The sequence below is a fragment of the Melanerpes formicivorus genome, unplaced genomic scaffold (assembly GCF_026170545.1).
Source record: "Melanerpes formicivorus ecotype bairdi unplaced genomic scaffold, bMelFor1.0.p_v2 SCAF_63, whole genome shotgun sequence".
Classification (NCBI taxonomy): domain Eukaryota; kingdom Metazoa; phylum Chordata; class Aves; order Piciformes; family Picidae; genus Melanerpes; species Melanerpes formicivorus.
Window position 1 is genome coordinate 4084175 of NW_027142415.1, and position 23228 is coordinate 4107402.

At 48.9% G+C, this 23228-nt stretch overlaps 1 protein-coding gene across 4 annotated transcripts in view; it reads left to right on the top strand.

Moving 5' to 3' along the window:
- TPD52L1 (TPD52 like 1) overlaps nt 1-22157 on the top strand; it is a 61588-nt gene extending 39431 nt beyond the window's left edge. The window contains exons 4-9 of one of the 4 annotated variants that reach the window (XR_010990305.1): nt 5320-5421; nt 14337-14351; nt 16054-16092; nt 19029-19089; nt 20472-20763; nt 21536-22157. Coding sequence is in view for 3 of the 4 variants with exons in the window: in XM_068162345.1 (XP_068018446.1) it covers nt 5320-5421; nt 14337-14351; nt 16054-16092; nt 19029-19089; nt 20472-20603 (349 nt within the window). In the remaining variant the exon portion in view is untranslated. The other 3 variants (XM_068162345.1, XM_068162346.1, XM_068162347.1) reach the window with 3 other exon arrangements.
- Nucleotides 22158-23228: the final 1071 nt, after the last annotated feature.

Consider the following 23228-nt stretch of genomic DNA (forward strand, 5'->3'; position numbering starts at 1 on the left):
TGGAATAGGAATGGAATGGGAATAGAATGGAATAGGAATAGAAAGGAATGGAATAGGAATGGAATGGAATTAGAATGGAATGGGAATGGAATGGAATAGGAATGGAATGGGAATGGAATGGAATAGGAATGGAATGGAATAGGAATGGAATGGAATTGGAATGGAATGGGAATGGAATAGGAATGGAATGGGAATGGAATGGAATAGGAATAGAAAGGAATGGAATAGGAATGGAATGGAATTAGAATGGAATGGGAATAGAATGGAATAGGAATGAAATGGGAATAGAATGGAATTGGAATGGAATAGGAATAGAATGGAATAGGAATAGGAATGGAATAGAATGGAATAGGAATGGAATGGAATAGAATGGAATGGAATAGGAATGGAATGGAATAAGAATAGAATAAACCAGACCAGGTTGGAAAAGACCTTTAAGATCATCGAGTCCAACCTATCACCCAACACCATCTAATCAACTAACCCATGGCACCAAGTGCCTCATCCAGTCTCTTGCTAAACACCTCCAGTGATGGGGACTCCATCACCTCCCTGGGCAGCACATTCCAACATTCAGGTGTTTAGGAAGAGCCTGGATGAGGCACTTGGTGCCATGGTTCAGTTGATTAGATGGTGTTGGGTGATAGGTTGGACTCAATGATCTCAAAGGTCTTTTCCAGCCTGGTTAATTCTATTCTATTCTATTCTATTCTATTCTATTCTATTCTATTCTATTCTATTCTATTCTATTCTATTCTATTCTATTCTTTATTCTATTTTCTATTCTATTCTATTCAGCACCTGGCTTGATGCTGCTCAGCTCAGGGAGGCTGTGGTGACTTTGTGTCAGTTTAAGGAAGGCACAGAGTGTAATGATGTGTTGGTTTCCAAATGCATGCCGTGGGTTGGATGGGAGGTGGGACTGCTGGGATCTCTCTGTCCTAAATTCTCTGAGTTTGGCTCTGCTGGAGCATTTCTGCCTTAAGTTTCAGGGTCAGTGCTCTTATTTCAGCTGACTGCTGAGATTCTGGCAGCTGTACTGATGAGCTGGCTGGTCAGTACATGTCTAAGATTTGCTCAAAGGATGAGAGTGTGCAGGTGGTGGAGATGACCAAGCATGCTGGAGCAGATGGTGGTGTTAGGAGGACAGCCTCTTCTGCCTGATGGCAAGTGACAGGACTAGAGGAAATGGTTCCAAGCTGCACCAGGGGAGCTTTAGGCTGGATATTAGAAAATATTTCTTCATGGAAATGGTTCTCAAACATTGGAACAGTCTGCCCAGGGCAATGGTGGAGTCACCATGCCCGGTGTGCAGACCTGGTGCTTAGGGACATGCTTTAGTGGCAGCCTTGCAGTGCTGGGTCAAAGGCTGAACTGGGTGATCTTGAAGGTCTCTTCCAGCCAAAGATCCTCTGTGATTCTGTGGCTTAAGCCATATGTGCAGCACCTTTCCCAATGATTAAATGTCAGTAGGTGTTACCTGGAGTATCCATCTTTCCTTTTGCTCTCCAAGGCGTTTGGAGACCAAAACATCTGTTCAGTGCATTAAAACAGAACTGCAGGCTGCTGTATTCTGCATGAGGATATGAAAACTGCTGGCTCAGGTTGTCAGTGCCACCCCCAATAGAAGACTGGCAGAGGTCAGGGAGAGTGTGCTGAAGAGATCATTGCTACCAGAGTGTTTGGCAAGGTATCAAATGAACGCTGTAAGGATGCTGATAAAAATAGCTGAGCCAAAACCCCTGTGCTGTGTATAGTCCAGAGCATCCCTAACAACTGTGAGGAAATGTGCTCTGTGGCAAGATTATTTATTGATGAAGAAGGCACAGTGATATGCACAGTGGTGGAGAGGCAGGGATGCAGGGGGCTTGATTTTGAAGCTAGCAGTGAGCTCTGTTAAGATGCAAATCACTCTTTGAGCTCTGCTCTACTAAGTCTCTGCTGACAGGTAGTGCAGGCTGCAACGCATTTTTACCTTTGTGAGTTTGTTGCTCCTTAAAGATCCTCCTGAGCACTGCCAAAGGCAGGAGGGGTTCACATCCCAGGCCATTTCTGTTGAAGTTGGTGCTGAAAAAAGGCCAGTTGTGTAACAGCCTTAGCTGGCTTTACACTGTTATGTAATGTCAAAAGCATTAGGAACATAGAATCATAGAGGGTAGAAGAGCTCTGCAGAGGGAACTCAACCGGCTGGAGAGATGGGCAGAGGCCAACAAGATGACATTCAACAAATCCAAGTGCCAGGTGCTGCACTTTGGCCACAACAACCCCATGCAGAGCTACAGGCTGGGGTCAGAGTGGCTGAGAGCAGCCAGGCAGAGAGGGACCTGGGGGTGCTGATTGACAGCTGCCTAAACATGAGCCAGCAGTGTGCTCAGGTGGCCAAGAAGACCAATGGCATCCTGGCCTGCATCAAGAATAGTGTGGCCAGCAGGAGCAGGGAGGTCATTCTGCCCTGTGCTCAGCACTGGTTAGGCCACACCTTGAGTCCTGTGTCCGGTTCTGGGCCCCTCAGTTTAAGAAGGACATTGAGAGACTTGAAGGTGTCCAGAGAAGGGCAACGAGGCTGGGGAGGGGTCTGGAGCACAGCCCTGTGAGGAGAGGCTGAGGGAGCTGGGGTTGCTTAGCCTGGAGAAGAGGAGGCTCAGGGGAGACCTTCTTGCTCTCTACAACTCCCTGAAGGGAGGTTGTAGCCAGGTGGGGGTTGGTCTCTTCTCCCAAGCAACCAGCACCAGAAGAAGAGGACACAGTCTCAAGCTGCACCAGGGGGGGTTCAGACTGGATGTTAGAAGGAAATTCTACCCAGAGAGAGTGATTGCCCATTGGCATGGGCTGCCCAGGGAGGTGGTGGAGTCACCATCACTGGAGGTGTTTAGGAAGAAACTGAATAGGGTGCTTGGTGCCATGGTTTAGTTGATTTGATGGTGTTGGGTGATAGGTTGGACTTCATCTCAAAGGTCTTTTCTAACCTGGTTTGTGATGTGATGTTCTATTCTATTCTGTTCTATTCTATTCTGTTCTATTCCATTCTATTCTATTCTATTCTATCCTATTCTATTCTATCCTATAGGGAGGGTGTTTATTAATCTCCAGGGCATTTTGGCACACATTTACAGCCTTACAGAATGGGTTCAGAGAGGAATCAGAACCAGTGGAACTGTATTTCTGGTGTGTTGGTTTTTTTCATGGCCAGTCCTTCAGCTCATGCCTACCAACGCACACCACAGGACACAGGGGTGATTAAATGTGCTCTCTTTTTGTTACTGGGTCAGTGCTTCTAATTCTGGGCTTGTCTGCATCACCAGCAGTAGCAGATCACGTACTCAGAAGGGAGCCTCTGAGATGCTCAGAATCAGTTTGCTCAGCAAAAAAGCCTCTGTGCAGAAAGGCTTATTGATTCCTCTGGGAACGAAGCTTAGGTGTGCTGAAGAGCCTGGCTGGGTCAGGGCAAACAGTGCAGGTCAGGAAATGAAGAGAATTCTGGGTTTGAATGTATAATACAGAGAATGGTTTAGGTTGGGAGGCACCTCAGAGAGCATCTGCTCCAACCTCTCTGCCATGGGCAGGGATGCCTCTCAACTAGACTTGGCTGCTCAAAGCCTCCTCCAGCCTGGCCTCGAACACCTCCAGGGAGGAAGCATTCACAGCTTCCCTGGACAACCTTTTCCAGAGTCTCACTGCTCTTGTACTGAAGAACTTCTTCCTAAGATCCAGTCTAAACCTACTCTCTCTCAGCTTCAAACCATTCCCCCTTGTCCTATTATTGGACACCCTCATGAGAAGTCCCTCTGCAGCCTACCTGTAGGACCCCCTCAGCTAATGGAAGGCAGCTCTAAGGTCACCTCAGTCTGCTCTTCTCCAGGCTGAACAACCCCTGCTCCCTTAGCCTGTCCTCATAGCAGAGCTGCTCCAGCCCTTGGATCATCTTTGTGGCCTCATCTTGACTCAGACCAGCAGTTCTGTGTCCTTCTTTTTCTGGGAGCACCAGATCTGGACACAGTATTCTATGTGGGGTCCCAGCAGAGCAGAGTCAAGGGGCAGAATCCCCTCTCTTGCCCTGCTGCCCACTCTCCTTGTGGTAGTTTTAGGGTTAATGTTGGGGGGGAATTTCAACCCACCACCACTCCTCTTGATGCAGCCCAGCATATGAAGTAAATGCCCTAAAAAAGGATTCAGGCCTGATTAGAACACGCTCTTGGGTTTTTATCTTTCTCTCCCCTGTCCCTCCCAAAACCTTCTTCCTTTAAAGGCATTTTCCTAATTCTAGCAGATGGAAACCATTAGATCAATTTTGTCTAATGAGAAATCATTCTGAAGCACAGCTGTTACATGTACCAAATAGCTCTATGCAGGGAAGGAGAGCAGACCTGCTTATGTCCTGCTTCTTTTCTCTGCTTTAGACAGCAGGCTTTGCTCCCCAGTCAGTGCCTGCTGCAAGGATGCTTATTTGAGGTAAAGTGACAAAATTGCATCAAACAGCTTCAGAAATTGCATCAAAGAGCTGCTCAGCAAATCACTGGGGTCTGCTTTGAGCCTGCCTGCAGTACTGTGTCCAGTTCTGGGCCCCTCAGTTTAAGAAGGACATCGAAACACTTGAAGGTGTCCAGAGAAGGGCAACAAGGCTGGGGAGAGGCCTTGAGCACAGCCCTGAGGAGAGGCTGAGGGAGCTGGGGTTGTTTAGCCTGGAGAAGAGGAGGATCAGGGGTGACCTCATTGCTCTCTACAACTGCCTGAAAGGTAGTTGTAGCCAGGAAGGGGTTGGTCTCTTCTCCCAGGCAACCAGTACCAGAACAAGAGGACACAGTCTCAATCTGCACCAGGGGAGGTTTAGACTTGAGGTGAGGAGAAAGTTCTTCACCGAGCGAGTCATTCGTCATTGGAATGTGCTGCCCAGGGAGGTGGTGGAGTCCCCATCCCTGGAGGTGTTCAAGAGGAGATTGGATGTGGCACTTGGTGCCATGGTCTAGTCATGAGGTCTGTGTTGATAGGTTGGACTCGATGATCCTCGAGGTCTCTTCCAACCTTAGTTATACTGTGATACTGTGGTACTGTGACCTGCTCAGGGGTGTTCTCTGCACAGGGGAGAGGCACAGTGAACTGAATGCTCACAGGAGGATTAAACTGCACTCAGGAAGCTGTGCAGGGGCAGCATCTTTAATTTTTGTGCTACAGTTCTTTTTTTGCTTCTTAACCTTCCAGTGGGTGATGGTCTGGTAAGATGTGGAAATAAGGGGACAGTGAATTGATTGGAGGGGATTCTATAGCATCTCTTTTTTCAATGCTTATTACTTATGTCTGTTCTCTTTCTTTGCTTGTTTCCAGTTACAAGAAAACACATGAGACCTTGAGCCACGCAGGACAAAAAGCAACAGCAGCTATCAGCAACGTAGGAACTGCTATCAGCAAGAAGTTTGGAGACATGAGGTACAAGGCTCTACTCCTCCTCTGCTTTTATTTTGAAGACAAGAAGCATAAGTTTATCTGTCAGCTCTTCTTTTTCCTTCTGCATGAGTGTTGTCAATGTCCAGGTAGTTTGTAATCAGAGTGTTTCAGAACGTTGCTGGTGTCAACCAAAAGAAGAAAGGATAACAATGACTTAAGGTAGAATTCTTGTTTCACACAGAGTCACCCAGAGGGAGTCCTAGCTTTTAAGTAAGTGCAATTTGAAGTCCTTTTGGAATAACTGTGCAAGCTTCAGGGAGTGGAATGGAATGGGAATAGAATAGAATAGAATAGAATAGAATAGAATAGAATAGAATAGAATAGAATAGAATAGAATAGAATAGAATAGAATAGAATAGGAATGGTATAGGAATGGGAATAGAATAGGATAGGAATGGGAATAGAATAGGAATAGGAATGGGAATAGAATAGGAATAGGAATAGAATAGGATAGAATAGAATAGGAATAGAATAGAATAGGATAGGAATAGAATAGGATAGGAATAGAATAGGATAGGAATAGAATAGAATAGAATAGTAATAGAATAGAATAGGAATAGAATAGAATAGGATAGGAATAGAATAGGATAGGAATAGAATAGGATAGGAATAGAATAGAATAGAATAGTAATAGAATAGAATAGGAATAGAATAGAATAGGATAGGAATAGAATAGGAATAGGAATAGAATAAGAATAGGAATAGAATAGAATAGGAATAGAATAGAATAGAATAGAATAGGAATAGGATAGGAATAGACTAGAATTAACCAAGTTGGAAAAGACCTTCGAGATCATCAAGTCCAACCTATCACCCAGCACCATCTAATCAACTAAACCATGGCACCAAGCACCCTATCCAGTCTCTTCCTAAACACCTCCTGTGATGGTGACTCCACCACCTCCCTGGGCAGCCCTCAGGTCCTCTTGCTTGTGCCTTGCATAAGATGAACTGCAGAGGGAGAAATGTCTTCGCAGTAACGGAGGACTTTAGTATTTCCCTTTATTAACAACTGCTGCCAGATTCCTTTGTCCTACCCCTCAGTGCCAGCCCCCACCCCCACGATGATGCTTCTGACTAGCACTGGGCAAGCAGATGGGTGACATTTATCCCATTAGCCAAAGGCTCAGAGCAAAGGCTAAGTCCATCAGCATTTTGATTAAGCAAGAAGCTTGATTCCAGAAGCTGATTGGGAATTGTTCAGGAAAAGAGGAGCTGCCAGCATTACCTTTTTTTATTGTGTGGACAGTTACTGTTTTCAGTAACTTACTAGGGTGTTCTTGACACTTGGTAATGAAGAAGCAAGTGGTACAGCCAGGCCTACACAGTGACACAAAGAAGGCATGGCTTGGGCCTTCTACATCTGCTAAACATCCTAAATGTGGGCTAGTGGTCAGTAGGCTCCCCTCAGCAGCAGAGCTGCCCACAGATCTTGGCTCAACTTGGGCAGGTGCAGTTCTGTGGTGCATTCACCCTGTAAATCTTCTCACTTAAATCACCTGCTTTAAAAATCTTAGAATCATAGAATCAACAAGAGTGGAAAAGACCTCAAAGACTATCAAGTCCAACCTATCACCCAACACCTCAGGACAACTAAACCATGGCTTCAAGTGCCAAGCCCAATCCCCTCTTGCACATCTCCAGGGACAGTGACTCCACCACCTCCCTGGGCAGCACATTTCAGTGGCAAATTATTCCTTCTGGGAAGAACTTTCTCCTCACCTTCAATCTAAACTTCCCCTGGCACAGTTTGAGACTGTGTCCTCTTGTTCTGCTGCTGGTTGCCTGGGAGAAGAGACCAACCCCCTCCTGGCTACAACCTCCCTTCAGGTAGTTGTAGACAGCAAGAAGGTCTTCCCTGAGTCTCCTCTTCTCCAGGCTAAGCAACCCTCAGCTCCCTCAGCCTCTCCTCACAGGGCTGTGTTCCAGACCCCTCCCCAGCTTTGTTGCCCTTCTCTGGACACCTTCAAGTCTCTCAATGTCCTTCTTAAACTGAGAGGCCAAGAACTGGACACAGGACTCAAGGTGTGGCCTAACCAGTGCTGAGTACAGGGCACAATGACTTCCCTGCTCCTGCTGGCCACACTATTTCTGATCTTCCCCTCTCTCACTCCAGTGCAAGCAGTGTTTGGAGCAGTTTGGAGGCATTCATTCTTTTATTTCAATGCTTGCTTGGGTTTTTTCCTAATCCAAATAATTTTCAGTGGTCTAGTGTATGGATTATCACCACCCCCTCCCCTCAGGCTGATTTAAACCCACATCAAATTCTCCCTTAATTCTCTTGGGCAGGCATTAAAGCTGATAGTCACCAATGGCATCCAGATGCAAAATCCTGCTCTGCTTTCAGCCAGAGCAGACACTTGAAACTGATTTCTGAAATCATAGTATCAGTCAGGGTTGGAAGGGACCACAAGGATCATCTAGTTCCAACCCCCTGCCATGGGCAGGGACACCCCACACTAGATCAGGCTGCCCAGAGCCTCATCCAGCCTGGGCTTAAACACCTTCAGGGATGGGGCCTCAACCACCTCCCTGGACAACCCATTCCAGGGTTTCATCACTCTCATGGGGAAGAACTTCCTCCTCACATCTAGCCTGCATCTCCCCACCTCCAGCTTCATTCCATTCCCCCTAGTCCTATCAGTACCTGAGATCCTGAGAAGTCCTTCCCCAGCCTTCCTGTAGGCCCCCTTCAGATACTCATCATTCCAGCATGTTCAGTAGTTTTACTCCCTGCCTGTGGTGATGGTGATTTTGAAGGGGTCTGCAAGTCAGCCTCACTCTAAATAGAGTAGAGTAGACCAGACCAGACCAGACCAGAAGAGACCTTCAAGATCATCGTGCCCAACCCATCAACCAATCCAACCCACCTAAACAACTAACCCATGGCACCAAGCACCCCATCAAGACTCCTCCTGAACACCTCCAGTGATGGTGACTCCACCACCTCCCCAGGCAGCCCATTCCAATGGCAAATCACTCTTTCTGTATAGAACTTCTTCCTAACATGCAGCCTAAACCTCCCCTGGCACAGCCTGAGACTTTGTCCTCTTGTTCTGGTGCTGGCTGCCTGGGAGAAGAGACCAACATCTGCCTGTCTACAACCTCCCTTCAGGTAGTTGTAGAGAGCCTGCCTTCTTTGTGAGACAAAATGCTGTCTCCCAGCTTCCTTGCAGTGTGGAATGTTCAGAGCCCCACAGGAAGCACAATGCTGTCCTGAAGATGCAGGATCTTCATTTTCACCTTGGATTGTCTCAGAACACACTGCTAAAATAGTCACCTCTCAGGAGGAGGCCAGAGAGATTCCCCTGGGGTGCTGTTTTGCTGTGGTGGAGCTTGAGATGAAATAGATAAGAAAGGGAAAACAAATGACTAAATTCCATGTGTGGTCCAAAGAACAGGAGCCACTCTGTGGGGACAAAGTGCTTTTCATACAGCTGCTGTGCTTCTCTTTCATCCCTACCCCAGCTTCCCAGCATTACAACTCTCCAACTGGCTTGGTGCATGAATAATCACTGGGGCTTTACAGCTCCTGCCCTTTGGATTGATGATTAGTGCTGGCAGGGTCTTGTTACAGTTGTAATCCACAGAAGGACAGAATGTTAGGGGTTGGAAGGGACCTCTGATGGTCATCTAGTCTGTCCCCCCTGCCAAAGCAGCATCACCCAGGGCAGGTCACACAGGAACACATCCAGATGGGTTTTGAATGTCTCCAGAGAAGGAGGCTCCACAACCTCTCTGGGCAGCCTGCTCCAGGGCTCTGTCACCCTCACAGTGAAAAAGTTTTCCTTCTGTTCCCATGGAACCTCCTCTGCTTCAGCTTGCACCCATTGCCCCTTCTCCTGTCCTTGGACATCCCTGAGCAGAGCCTGGCTCCAGCCCTGTGGTCTCTCCTGTGTGAGCATGGAGACAATCTGAGTATGAGATGGAAACCTTTTGTTCTCCAGGCACAAGTGCAGGAGTTACAAAGAACAGTAAAGAGAAGAGAGAGTTGCTCCAGCAGGGGAGCTGCACTGCTCTACCATGAGTGGTTCTCTGATCCTGGTACATGGGCAGCAGATCCAAATTTGAGTAGGGAAAGATCTGGATGAGGCACTTGGTGCCGTGGTTTAGTTGATTAGATGGTGCTGGGTGATAGGGTTGGACTTGATGATCTCAAAGGCCTTTTCCAACCTTGATTCTGTGAAATTCCATCTTCATATGTGAAATTCCATCTTCATCCCCAGCAATGAGGGCAGCCCTCAGGCAATCTCCCAGGAAATCAGCATCAGAACAAGAGGACACAGTCTCAAGCTGCACCAGGGGAGGTTTAGGCTGGAGGTGAGGAGGAAGTTCTTCACAGAGAGAGTTGTAAGCTATTGGAATATGCTGCCCAGGGAGGTGATGGAGTCACCATCCCTGGAGGCATTCTAGAGGAGATTGGATGTGCCACTTGGTGCCATGGTTTAGTAGTCAAGTGGTCTGGAGTAACAGGTTGGACATGATGATCTTTGAGTTCTGTTCCAACCTTATTGATCCTATGATTCCTCTGCTCCAAGCTCAAAAGCCCCAGCTCCCTCAGCCTGGCCTCACAGGGAGATGTTCCACTGCCTGCAGCAGCTTTGTGGCTCTGTGCTGGACTCTTTCAAGCAGTTCCCTGAGGTCCTTCTTGAAGTGAGGGGCCCACAACTGGACACAATACTCTGTTTTTATACTCCTAGAAATGCCAGCAATGGACAGGAAACCAGTGCCCTGATTCTTCTGCTATGGGTCACAAACCAGGCACTGGTGATATATTTAAGGCAGGAGACTCTTCATTAGTAGCTCTTGGGATGAATTATGTGCCATCAGCATTTCTTGTTACCCCTCCACTTAGCCCATACTACGTCGTTTAGCATTTTCTGACATGGAAAAGGAAGGCAAAGAGGAAGAGGGGGGGTCCCAGGTCACTCAGAGGGCAGCAGTGTGGGCTGAGCTATTAGGAGCAGAGGTGACACTAACATTTCAACGTGGCTCTTGCCCTGCAGAGCACAGAAGTCATGTGGAGGGGAAGGATCCTTGCTTCTTTGCGTGGTGGTGAGGCTTGGAGGAGCTTTTCAGGCAGTAGTGCTGGACTGCTCTGCAGCTGTCTGTGAGGAGTGAGGAGTTTCAGCCTTGCTTGATAGCCTCTGTAGAAATGTGGTAATCAAGAGGGAGACTTTCTGAGCTTTGGAGATGCCTTACAAAAAAGAGGAAAGGAGGAATAAAAAAGGAAACAAGACACTACTTACTCCATGCACACTACCACATATGTTACTGCCACATAAGTAAATGTGTTTAAGCATTAAGCTAACAAAGGCTTGCATGCAAATGAGGATGTCAGCAGTTGCACTGCTTCTGCATCCTTCATTCAGCTGTCTCACAGATTTCCTCAAATTGCATGATCACAGGGACCCTTTTCAAATGCAGTGCCTGGGATGAGCCAGCTCTCAAGATGAATGAAGGTAACACAAAGCCTCATTACTGCCAGGAGTTGGAAGGCACCGAGGAAAGACACAGCCGACTGCAGGGAGGGAGAGCTTGGGGGCATGAGTGGCAGCCGAAGTCCCTCAGAGGTGGCAGGAATCAGGGAAGAAGGTGTATGTGGTCCCAGAGGGGTGGGGGAAGGCAAAGTTCATCCCTCTGGAAAGGGGCAAGGGAAGTTCAGGGAAATGCTAAGCAGGTACTGGGGGGTGGGGGGATGCATTAACCTGTTCTTTTCTAGGCAGCTAGAAGATAGGATGATGGCAAAAACATAAAAGGGTTTGTCAGGAACAATTACCTTGAGCTGACAGCACCTGTCAGAGAGAACAGAGAGGAGGCAGGAGATGTGCTGGAGCTTGGCTTTGATAAGGCTGTCCACACTGCTTCCACAGTGCCAGAGAAATCCAGTCTGGGTGTTACTGCTTTTGCAGGAAGAGGGGACAGGGAGCTGAAAATTGCACACAAAGAGAGTCACAGTGGCTCACAGCAGCGCTGGGTTTTGCAGGCACCTGTCCTGACTCTGCTGCTCTTCAGCATTTTCATTCCTGGTTGAGATGATGGCATGGTGTGTGCATTTAAAACCCCCAGATGACTGCAGTGGGAGGGAGTGCAAGCACTTTAGACACCAGGATTAGAATTCCCCATTATTTTCAATGATAACATCCAGTGCAGGAGAGTGTAAGATGCTTCCCTGACAGATGGAAGAATAAAACCCAACCAAAAGCTGAGATGGGGAGCTCTGACCAGGCAGCTGAGCAGTGGCTTTGCAGATAAAAGCCTAGCAAGTGCTGGGCTGGTGGCTTACAAATGCAGCTGTCCAGGGGCACAGGCTGCTCCTGGATCTCAGAATCATAGAATCAATAAGGTTGGAAGAGACCTCAGAGATCATCAAGCCCAACCTGTCACCCAGCACCTCATGACTACTAAACCATGGCACCAAGTGCCACGTCCAATCCCTTCTTGAACACCTCCAGGGATGGGGACTCCACCACCTCCCTGGGCAGCACATTCCAGTGGCAAATGACTCTTTCTGTGAAGAACTTTCTCCTCAGGCTGTGAAATTGGAGGCTTTTAGAAGCAGGAGGCTTTTTAGGGGCAGCTGAGGCCAGTATCTGTTGGAGGTGGCACAGGTAATCTGCTTTAGTGCTGGGGGAGTTGCCTTTTGTGGTGGTGGTGGAGTTCTTGCACAGCCTGGTGACTTGCATTTCCAGGATGTCTGTGTTCTGGGCACTTAGAACTGCTGCTGAACTCACTGGGAGCTGAACTCCTGGAAATGCTGTATTTGTCATACCCCAAACTACCCTTCTTAAACCTGTCTCTGATGCCCCTTATAAAGGAAATAGTAATACTGCCTTGCAATTCCCCAAGCCTTTCTTTTGGTGATGGGTGAAGCAGTTACAGAATAAACCAGGTTGGAAAAGACCTTTGAGATCAAGTCCAACCTATCACCCAACACCATCTCATCATCTGAACCATGGCACTAAATGCCTCATCCAGTTTCTTTTTAAACACCTCCAGTGATGGGGACTCCACCACCTCCCTGGGCAGCACATTCCAATGGCCAATCTCTCTTTCTGGGAAGAATTTCTTCCTGACCTCCAGCCTAAACCTCCTCTGGCACAGCTTGAGACTATGTCCTCTTGTTCTGGTGCTGGTTGTCTGGGAGAAGAGACCAACCCCCTTATGGCTACAACCTCCCTTCAGGTAGTTGTAGGGAGCAGTAAGGTCTCCCCTGAGCCTCCCTTCTGTTTTCTCTCATTTCTACTGACACTTGCCCCTTGATTTGTGCTGTTTCAGAGCTCTGCAGTCGCACAGATTTCCTTATGTGGCTCTACAAGTGTCTGTGTTAGCATGGAGAAGGGGTTGGGTGCTCCTGGGAGCCAGCAGGTAGTGGCTGTGTATGGCAACATTACCCAAGTTGGTTGAAGGAGAAATGGGTTGTGGAGAGAGCTCCATGAACGTTTGGGGAGACCCCAGAGTAGGTGAGGATGAGCCCTGTAAACAGCCCTGAAGCACACAATGCTGTTCTCCAGAGTTGCTATGCAGTAAGTACTGCATCACACCACACACTGACAAAAGGATGTGAGAAGTAAGTATTGCGACGTTCATTAAGTGTGCACCAGCTCTCTGGCTCCCTGCAGGAGGCAGGTGCTGCCTTGAAGTGGTCTGTAATTAAAGACTACATCAGCAACACACAAGATGAAGGAGAGGCTGGCTGCCTCATTTCTCAACTTCAGAACCTTAATGACACCCTTGGAATATTGACTATCAGTGTGTCTCTCCCATTACCTTGCTTCTGAGCTGGAAAAGAGAGGCAAAGTGTCTCAAGTGTTGTTTTGAACAAGAAAGAAGTATTGCAGTAAATGCCACTTGGGCAATGAAAAGCCCCTTATTCCCTCCCCCCTCCCTTCCCCCCCAACCTTCTCAATTGAGAGATGATTAAAAAATCCAGAGGGGGGTGGGGGGGAGAGATTTGCTGCTGATGTACAATTTCAGTTCACCTCCACTTTCACTTATGTGAGATCAAGGTAAGACCTGGGGAGGGAAAGCAGTTACCACTGCCACAATCTGACCCTAGGAGGAGAGCACACAAGTTCAGGCACCCAAAGCTTGGGTGTTCATGGCACACAGAACAGGTGACTGCAGAGTGAAGGAATGGAATGGGAATAGGAATGGAATAGGAATGGAATAGGAATAGAATGGAATAGGAATAGACTAGGAATGGAATAGGAATAGGAATGGAATAGAATGGAATAGGAATGGAATAGGAATGGAATGGAATAGGAATGGAATAGGAATGGAATGGAATAGGAATAGGAATAGAATGGAATAGGAATGGAATAGGACTAGGAATAGGAATGGAATAGGAATAGAATGGAATGGAATAAGAATAGGAATGGAATAAGAATAGGAATGGAATGGGAATAGGAATGGAATGGGAATGGGAATGGAATGGGAATGGAATGGGAATGGAGTAGGAATAGGAATGGAGTGGGAATAGAATAGAATAGAATAGAATAGAATAGAATAGAATAGAATAGAATAGAATAGAATAGAATAGAATAGACCAGACCAGGTTGGAAGAGACCTTTGAGATCATCAAGTCCAACCTATCACCCAACGCCATCTAATCAACTAGCCCATGGCACCAAGCACCCCATCAAGTCTCCTCCCAAACACCTCCAGTGATGGTGACTCCACCACCTCCCCAGGCAGCCTGGGACACTGTTTTCCTTTGAAGGGAATCTCAGCTGATCCACATTGCAAGTCTGAATTCCAGCACTGGGATTTGAATGGAAATGATTTGCTTTTTCTCCTCAGGCACTTTGACTTGCTCCAGCTATGTATGTGTGGTGTTGTTACAATTTCCTAACACTGTTCACCCTTGCTCTTCTTCCCTTGTGCATCCACCCCAGATCGCATTCAATTGGGTAAGACACATTAATCTCCTTGAATGCTGCCTCTGTGTGTGACAGGATGTGTTTTGTGGGCTGGCATGCAGTAACCTCTTTCCTTTCAGCATTGTTGTATATGACAGAAACATATGCTGCTTAAACTGCAATGCCTCACTGCTACAGCATGCTGAGTATAATGTGAAAAGGACCAGGTGGCCAGAGTGTTTCTGCCTTGCTCTTAAGCTGATTAGTCTCAGATTCAAATGAAGAACTCGTAGAATCAGGCATAGAATTGTTAGGGTTGGAAGGGACCCCAAGGGTCAGCCAGTTCCAACCCCCCTGCCATGGCCAGGGACACCTCACACTACAGCAGGTTGCTCACAGCCACATCCAGCCTGGCTGCAAGAGCCTCCAGGGATGAGGCATCCACCACCTCCCCGGGCAACCTGCTCCAGTCTCTCACCACCCTCATAGGGAAGAACTTCTTCCTAACATCCAGTCTGAATCTACCCATTTCTAGTTTTGTTCCACCCCCCCCAGTCCTATCACTCCCTGACACCCTCAAAAGTCCCTCCCCAGCTTTCTTGTAGCCCCCTGCAGACACTGGAAGGCCACACTAAGGTCTCCTGGGAGCCTACTTTTCTCCAGACTGAACAACCCCAACTCTACTCCAACCTCCCATCCATGTGCAGGGACACCTCTCAGCTGGACTCAGCTGGTCAAAGCCTCACCTAACCTAGCCTTGAACAGCCCTAGGGAGGAAGCATCCATAACCTTCCTGGGCAGCCTGTTGAGCAGGAGCCTACACAAACTGGGGGCCACTGACTGAAGCAACCTCTTGCTTGGGCAGCCTGTTGAGCAGGAGCCTACATAAACTGGGGGCCACTGACTGAAGCAACCTCTTGCTTGGGCAGCCTGTTGAACAGGAGCCTACACAAACTGGGGGCCACTGACTGAAGCAACCTCTTGCTTGGGCAGCCTGTTGAGCAGGAGCCTACACAAACTGGGGGCCACTGACTGAAGCAACCTCTTGCTTGGGCAGCCTGTTGAGCAGGAGCCTACACAAACTGGGGGCCTCTGACTGAAGCAACCTCTTGCTTGAGCAGCCTGTTGAGCAGGAGCCTACACAAACTGGGGGCCTCTGACTGAAGCAACCTCTTGCTTGGGCAGCCTGTTGAGCAGGAGCCTAACAAAGTGGGGGCCAGCACTGGCTGTTTGGGCTGTGCATGCTGTACCTGCAGCAAGGGCAAGTGCCTGCTTACCTACTGCCTTAAGCCAGGTCTGCCTGTGCTCCCAAACCTGAGGAGCCCTGCCCATCCCCTGTCCTTGTGGGACATGGAACCTCTGTTTCTCTGTTGCATGCTGCATGTCTCTGCAGGTAGCAGGGCTCTGTGCCATTTACATGGATGCTCCCAGGAGCTGGTTCTCCCCACTCCTTGGAGCCCAATTAAATTGCTGATCACTCCACCTGAGAATGGGTGGTGGTAGGCTCTTCAGTGCTGCAAGTGAGCTGGAGGTCACAGGTGAGTTTCACAAGCTGCTGCCTTCAGGAGAGGAAGAATGCCTCAATGAAAAAAAAAGAACGAACCCAAAGCTTTTCTTAAAGGTAATACAAAGTGGTTTAATCTTAAGCAGTTTCAGGGAGGTTACAAGTGAAGTGAAAAATGTTGTCTCTGTTCTGTGTTGCAAAGTGGATTTTACAGCTTTGTTTCTTACCTTCTGCTTTCACCTCCCCCAGTTACTCCATTCGCCACTCCATCAGCATGCCTGCAATGAGGTAATCTGCTCCCCGTGGTCTGTGTGCTGTGGGGATGGGTCAGAGGGGGTGGGGGGGATCTGCAGGCTGTGAACCTGATCCTGCAGTGGTTAGCTGGGTGAACAGCCCCACTTCCATCATTAAGGTTACATAGAATTACACAGAATAAACCAGGTTGGAAGAGACCTTCAAGATCATCGTGTCCAACCCATCAACCAATCCAACCCACCCAAACAGCTAACCCATGGCACCAAGCACCCCATCAAGTCTCTTCCTAAACACCTCCAGTGAGGGTGACTCCACCACCTCCCTGGGCAGCACATTCCAATGGGCAATCACTCTTTCTGGGAAGAACTTCTTCCTAGCATCCAGCCTAAACCTCCCCTGGCACAGCTTGAGGCTGTGTCCTCTTGTTCTGGTGCTGGGTGCCTGGGAGAACAGACCAACCCCCACCTGGCTACAACCTCCCTGCAGGGAGTTGCAGAGAGCAAGAAGGTCTCCCCTGAGCCTCTTCTCCAGGCTAAGCAACCCCAGCTCCCTCAGCCTCTCCTCACAGGGCTGTGCTCCAAACCCCTCCCCAGCTTTGTTGCCCTTCTCTGGACACCTTCCAGCAAGTCAACCTCCTTCCTAAACAGCCTGAGACTGTGTCCTCTTGTTCTGGTACTGGCTGCCTGGGAAAAGAGACCAACATCTGCCTGTCTACAACCCCCCTTCAGGTAGTTGTAGACAGCAATAAGGTCACCCCTGAGTGTCCTCTTCTCCAGGCTAAGCAATCCCAGCTCCCTCAGCCTCTCCTCATAGGGCTGTTCATGCAGATAAGGGCTGCAGGCCAGGCCAGCTGTGGGGACTTTCCTGTTAATTGTATTAAGTGTTTAATCCCTTGTCCGAGCCTCTGAGTAAATGAAGCAGCTCTGAGATGTGTTTAGGTAGTTGACTGTCGTCAGGTTTGCATTCCTGAAGCTGAAATTCAGTTGCTCTGCTGTCTCTACAGCATCATCCAAAGCCCATTAACGTCAGAGATGCTTTCTGCTCCTGCCTGCTTTGGATCATGATCCTGTGGAGGGATTTTAGGAGTGCTTTCAGATTTTAATGGCCATAATCATGCTTTACTTGACTGCAGCCAAATATTGATGTCTGCTCAAGTAAAGCTCCATCTGTTTCCAATAAATACTGGATCCAGCTCTCTTTTTTACCCCCTTGGCCTCTAAAGATATGAATATCTCCATTCCCTCCCAAGCATGTGGGGAAAACAAATCTCCTCACTGTGTGATGGATGCTAATTGGTTCAGCTTCAGCAGGGGGACAGTGTAAGGCAAGCACTGAGCAATGTGACCTATGGGTCAAATGGGAGTCATCAAACTCAGTTTCTCTCTCCTTTTGACCCTTCTTGCCCTATGAAAGGTTTGTCACCTCCTGAACAGAAAGCAAATCTGTATTATTTTCCCAGCTGGCTTCTGTTTGCCCTTTTCTTACCTTAGGATCAGTTTAATTGAGGCTGATGAGGGATATGATGTACATGTATCTACAGACATTTCCATCATGGAATCAGGGAGTCAGAGGGTTTGGTTGCCCAGATTTTATTTGGTTATATTCAGCTCACAGTTGTTTTGAAAACCAAGGATGTGTTCTGTTCTGCAGGGAGGGGAGGGCAGAGGAAAGCTTAACTTTGTCACAGGGGCACCCTAGGAGCAGTCTTCTTAATGTCCTTGCCTTTGAAAGCAGCAGGATACACCTGCAGGCACAAAACCATGCAGCTGGGGACTCAGGCTTCCTCAAAGCCATTTGGGAGACCCTTCCTACATCATAGAATCATAGAAGTGTTAGGGTAGGAAGGGACCTCAAGGCTCAGCCAGTTCCAACCCCCCTGCCATGGGCAGGGACACCTCACACTACAGCAGGTTGCTCACAGCCACATCCAGCCTGGCTGCAAACACCTCCAGGCAGGAGGCTTCCACCACCTCCCTGGGCAACCTGTGCCAGGCTCTCACCACCCTCATGGGGAACAGCTTCTTCCTAACATCCAATATAAATCTACCCACTTCTAGTTTTGCTCCATCCCCCCAGTCCTATCACTCCCTGGCACCCCAAAAAGTCCCTCCCCAGCTTTCTTCTAGCCCCTTTCAGGCACTGGAAGGCCACAATGAGGTCTCCTCAGAGCCTTCTCTTCTCCAGACTGAACAGCCCCAACTCTCTCAGTCTGTCCTCACAGCAGAGCAGCTCCAGCCCTCTGCTCATCCTCATGGCCTTTCTCTGGACACCTTCCAGCACCACCAGATCCTTCTTGTAATAGAAGCTCCAGAACTGGACACAGAGCTCCAGGTGTGGTCTCACCAGAGTGGAATAGAGAGGGAAACTCTCCTCCCTGGCCCTGCTGGCTCTGCTTCTCTTGCTGCAGCCCAGGATGGGATTGGCTCTCTGGGCTGCAAGTGCACACTGCTGGCTCCTGTTGGGCTTCTCATGCACCAGCACCCCCAGGTCCTTTTCTTCAGGGCTGACATCATTCCAATCCCCTTCACTCCAGCCTCAGAACATGACACTGTCACCTTTTTGGGGATGTAGGTTATGAATTTGCTCATCAGCTGAAAGGAAAAATGGATTTCTTGCCAGCAGCACCACCAATGAGTCAAAGCAGCCAAGTGCAGCAGTGGAGGTGCTGCTGTCTGGTTGCTCTGAGAGCAGGCTCAAAGGAGGAGGAAAGGGAGGCCAGGCCCTGCTTGGGTTCAGTTTTGAGGCAGGTTGTGCTTTTGCTCAGCAGCACTCACACAATCATCCCAATCAGGTTCGAGTGGCAGGGCACAAGTGACTGTCCACAACTCAGTCTGAAGCCCTGTGCTGCCAGCCAGCCTCCTCTCTGCCCAGCACTGCTGCCTGGGAAGAACTCAGCAGCATCTGCAGTTACCTCATTCATTATGCTTGCAACTGACTCTTCTCTTTCTCCAACTTCCTTTTTCTCCTAGGAATTCTCCAACATTCAAATCATTTGAGGAGAAGGTGGAGACCACTGTCACGAGCCTTAAGGTACAGGTTCTAACCTTGACTTGTGTGGCTGTGCCTGTCAAAAGGTGACAGCTTAATTGTCCCTGCCACTTGTGCAAGAGACTGGTTGTAGTCACTGCTCCATCAGGAATGAGATGGAACTGCAAGAGCAGTAATGGAGGATGAAAAGAGTATGCAGAGGAATATTCTGTCTCTGCTCTGTCACTCAGAAATGACTCCTGTTGTCTGTCAGAGTGGTCTCAGGACTGCCCAAACCAGGGCCATACTACCTCAGAAAGCAGAAACATCTCCTAAGGTTAGCAGGGCTGGGCAAGGCACAACTAGGTGGGGATGCAGGGTCGGAATTTGGAAGCAGTGTGTCCTGATGAGCTTCATGCTGTGCCCTGCAGAGTGACCCTGAATCCCCAAGCTACTCCTTTCAGTGCTGGAGACTGACTCACCAGGATCCCCTTCCCCACATGAAATTGCTGTGCAGTTTTGTGCAGCAGTATCTAAGCAGCTACAAGTATCTGAAGGGAGACAACCTGCTGGGCTTGTTCTTTGGTTACTGTCTGCTTTCTACTGTCCAAAACCCCAGCAGGGTGGCTGTGTTTTGAGAGCAGCTGTCACCATGGCTAGCAGATGGGGCACTAGACTCTCAAAGCAACCTGTTGGTTTCTATGCTCTCACCCAGAAGTCCAGAGTGAGTTACTCCTGTAAAGAACTGACCTAACTGCAGTGGTAGGAGCTGAGATCCTGCCTGCTCTCTACTTAGGGATTGGTTCCTTTAAGCATAGGTTAAATGCCACTGGCAGGTTTTCTGTCTGCAGCCTAGGAGTTCAGGACTTGGGGGAGGAAAGGGCTTGCTTTACTTCACTGCTTTCATGCTCACAGAATTGTCAGGCTTGGAAGGGACCCCAAGGGTCATCCAGTTCCATCCCCCTGCCATGGGCAGGGACACCTCACACTACAGCAGGTTGCTCACAGCCACATCCAGCCTGGCTGCAAACACCTCCAGGCAGGAGGCTTCCACCACCTCCCTGGGCAACCTGTGCCAGGCTCTCACCACCCTCATGGGGAACAACTTCCTGATGTCTAATCTAACTCTTCCCTCCTCTAGTTTGGATCCATTCCCCCCACTCCAATCACTTCCTGACACCCTGTAAAATCCCTCCCCAGCTTTCTTGTAGCCCCCTTCAGACACTGGAAGGCCACAATGAGGTCTCCTGGCAGCCCTCTCTTCTCCAAGCCAAACCACCCCAACTCTCTCAGCCTGTCTTCACAGGAGAGGTGCTCCAGCCCCATGTTCTCTGCCTGCTCTGAACAGCCCCCAGCCCTCCATGCCCATGGGATGGATTGCAAATGGCACTCACTGCAGTGTGAGCTGAGGAACTCACTCTTGTCTTTTGCTTGCTTTGTTTCAGACCAAGGTTGGTGGCACAAGCCACACAGGGGGCAGCTTTGAAGAAGTTCTCAGCTCTACAGCCCACGCCAGCGCTCAGAGCTCTCTTGCTGGCACCAGACTCCCTGAGAGTGAGGAAGAGCTTCAGTGTTAGAGCTCAGGCCCTCCTGAGCCTCCTGCCTCTCCTCAGGGACTTGCCCAACCAGTGATTTTGAGACCCACCTCACCACCCAACTTGTGCAACAAGGTTTTGTCAGCTTTGGAGAACTGCTGGAGAAACTCTTCCTGTTTTTGGATGGGCCAACTATCATCAGGTATTTTGTACACCACCCTCAAGCCACTGACTTAACAATGCTCTAAATTCTATGTGAAGTGACCAAAAGAGTTTCCATTGTCACCTGACTTCCCTCCAACTATCTCCTAGCCTCTGTTTCTCGTTTTACTCTTCTCTATCCCCTCTCAGTGCCACATCAGACAGATGGACCTAGAGCTGTGCAAAGACTTGTGCTGCCAGCAGCAGCCCATGTACCAGCTGTCCACCAGCCAGACCAGGTGCCCTTTGCTCAGGAGTCTGTACACAAGCTAGTTCCCAACAGAATGAAAATCACTTATTGCCACATAAAGCTTTTCCTCTTCTGCTGGTTCAGTCTGGCACTGCCCTCCCCCCGTTAAGGAGGACAGGAAGAGACACCCAGTTACACAGAAACTGATCCCAGCTGCTCAATTAGAGGATTATTGTAGCTGGAATAGCTGCAATTTAGGGAATGTTCCATTGCATGCTCTCTGTGGATTCATTAAGACTTGACAATGTGAGTTAATTACAAAAGGAAGTGGAGTGGAGGGAACCTCCAAGGTTTTTGCCTCCATAGCCTCCCCTCAGAAATAAGGGGAAGGGTATTTGTAAGCCTCAGTCAAGACACAGCCTTAAGTGCAAGACCACAAACCCAGCCAATAGCTTAAGATGTGCCATAGGTTAGAGAGCCTTCAGCCCACATCCCAGAGCTGCCTGCACCCCCCCATTACCTCACACCCCCCCCCATGAGGCACTTCATGTTTGGTGTCAAGCTTCATTGTGCTTCGCTCCAGGACCTAATTCCTCCACCAAGTGCATCCTGCTTCATCACCAGAGCCAGTCCTCTCCCAGCTTCGATGCAGCATGGCTTCTTGCACCCTTTGAACAGCTGCTCTAGGAGCAGAGCAGCACCTTTGTGACAGCAGGTGCCAAGTCTGTGGTACTCAGGTTGGGCACAACTTGCTCAGTGACCAAGCTGGAGCCCAGGCTGGCTGCTTTTCTTGAGCACAAAGCCAAAGCTTCAACCTCGTGTTCGTGAGTGTGGTGTTACAGACTGCTTAAAAGCTTGTGGGAGAACTTGGCTTGAAGTGATTTCCTTCCTGAATGGCTTCTGTTAAGAGTCTGTACAGAGCTGGAAGCCCTTTTGTAACATCCTCCTGGAGATGAGTTACCTTTGGACATTTCTATCTGATGCCTCTGATGATTTTTAGCATGGAAGCAAATCTCGTTAGGGTTTGTTGTTGTGGGGTTGGCTTTTTTTTAGCCCAGGTTTCTTGTGCCACTTTGCTAGCCTGTTTGATGTGGTTTTTTGTGGATAAATGTGAATTTAGTTCAATAAAGAAGACCTCAGTATTCACTTCAGCTTGTGTAAATGAGGTTAGTGGTACTGAAATAAATTTCTCTCCTGCTCTTTTCCACCTTGTGATGTTTCAGTTTGAATTCTGGGGCTTCAGCAGCGTTACTGCACCCCTCCTCAGCCTTGCTGGGTCACAGCAGAGCTTCAAGGTGAATTGCAAGATCATCTGCCATTTCTAGAGCTTTGAAAACCTGTTCACAGAATGGTTTGGGCCAGAAGGGACCTCCCAAAGGTCATCCAGTCCGACCTCCTCGCTGTCGGCAGGGACATCCCCAACTGGAGCAGGCTGCCCAGGGCCTTGTTGAGCCTCACCTTGAACACTCCCAGGGAAGAGGCCTCAACCACCTCCCTGTTCCCTTTGGAGTACCTTGAGTCCTGTGTCCAGTTGTGGGCCCCTCAGTTTAAGAAGGACATTGAGAGACTTGAAGGTGTCCAGAGAAGGGCAAGGAGGCTGGGGAGAGGCCTTGAGCACAGCCCTGTGAGGAGAGGCTGAGGGAGCTGGGATTGCTTAGCCTGGAGAAGAGGAGGCTCAGGGGAGACCTCATTGTCCTCTACAGCTACCTGAAGGGAGGTTGTAGCCAGGTGGGGGTTGGTCTCTTCTCCCAGACAACCAGCACCAGAACAAGAGGACACAGTCTCAAGCTGTGCCAGGGGAAGTTCAGGCTTGAGGTGAGGAGAAAGTTCTTCCCATAGAGAGTTGTTAGCCATTGGAATGTGCTGCCCAGGGAGGTGGTGGACTCCCCATCCCTGGATGTGTTCAAGAGGGAATTGGATGTGGCACTTGGTGCCATGGTTTAGTCATGAGGTGCTGGGTGACAGGTTGGACTTGATGATCCTCGAGGTCTCTTCCAACCTTAGTGATAATGTGGTACTGTGATACTGTGGTACTGTGATATTGTGAAATTCCCCAGGTTTTGAAAGGCTCAAAAGGAGAAAAATAAATGAAGCAGGTTCAGGAGAAGTGAACCACGTGGCAAACACCATCCAGGTTTAAAACTATTGGCCTGCTCCTCAGCTGTGGCACTGAAGTACATGGCTCAGTGGTCTTGCCCAGGACTTGGCAGTGCTGAGTTGAGGCTTGGACTTGATCTTGGAGGTCTTTTCCAACCTGAACAGTTCTACCTTTAAAA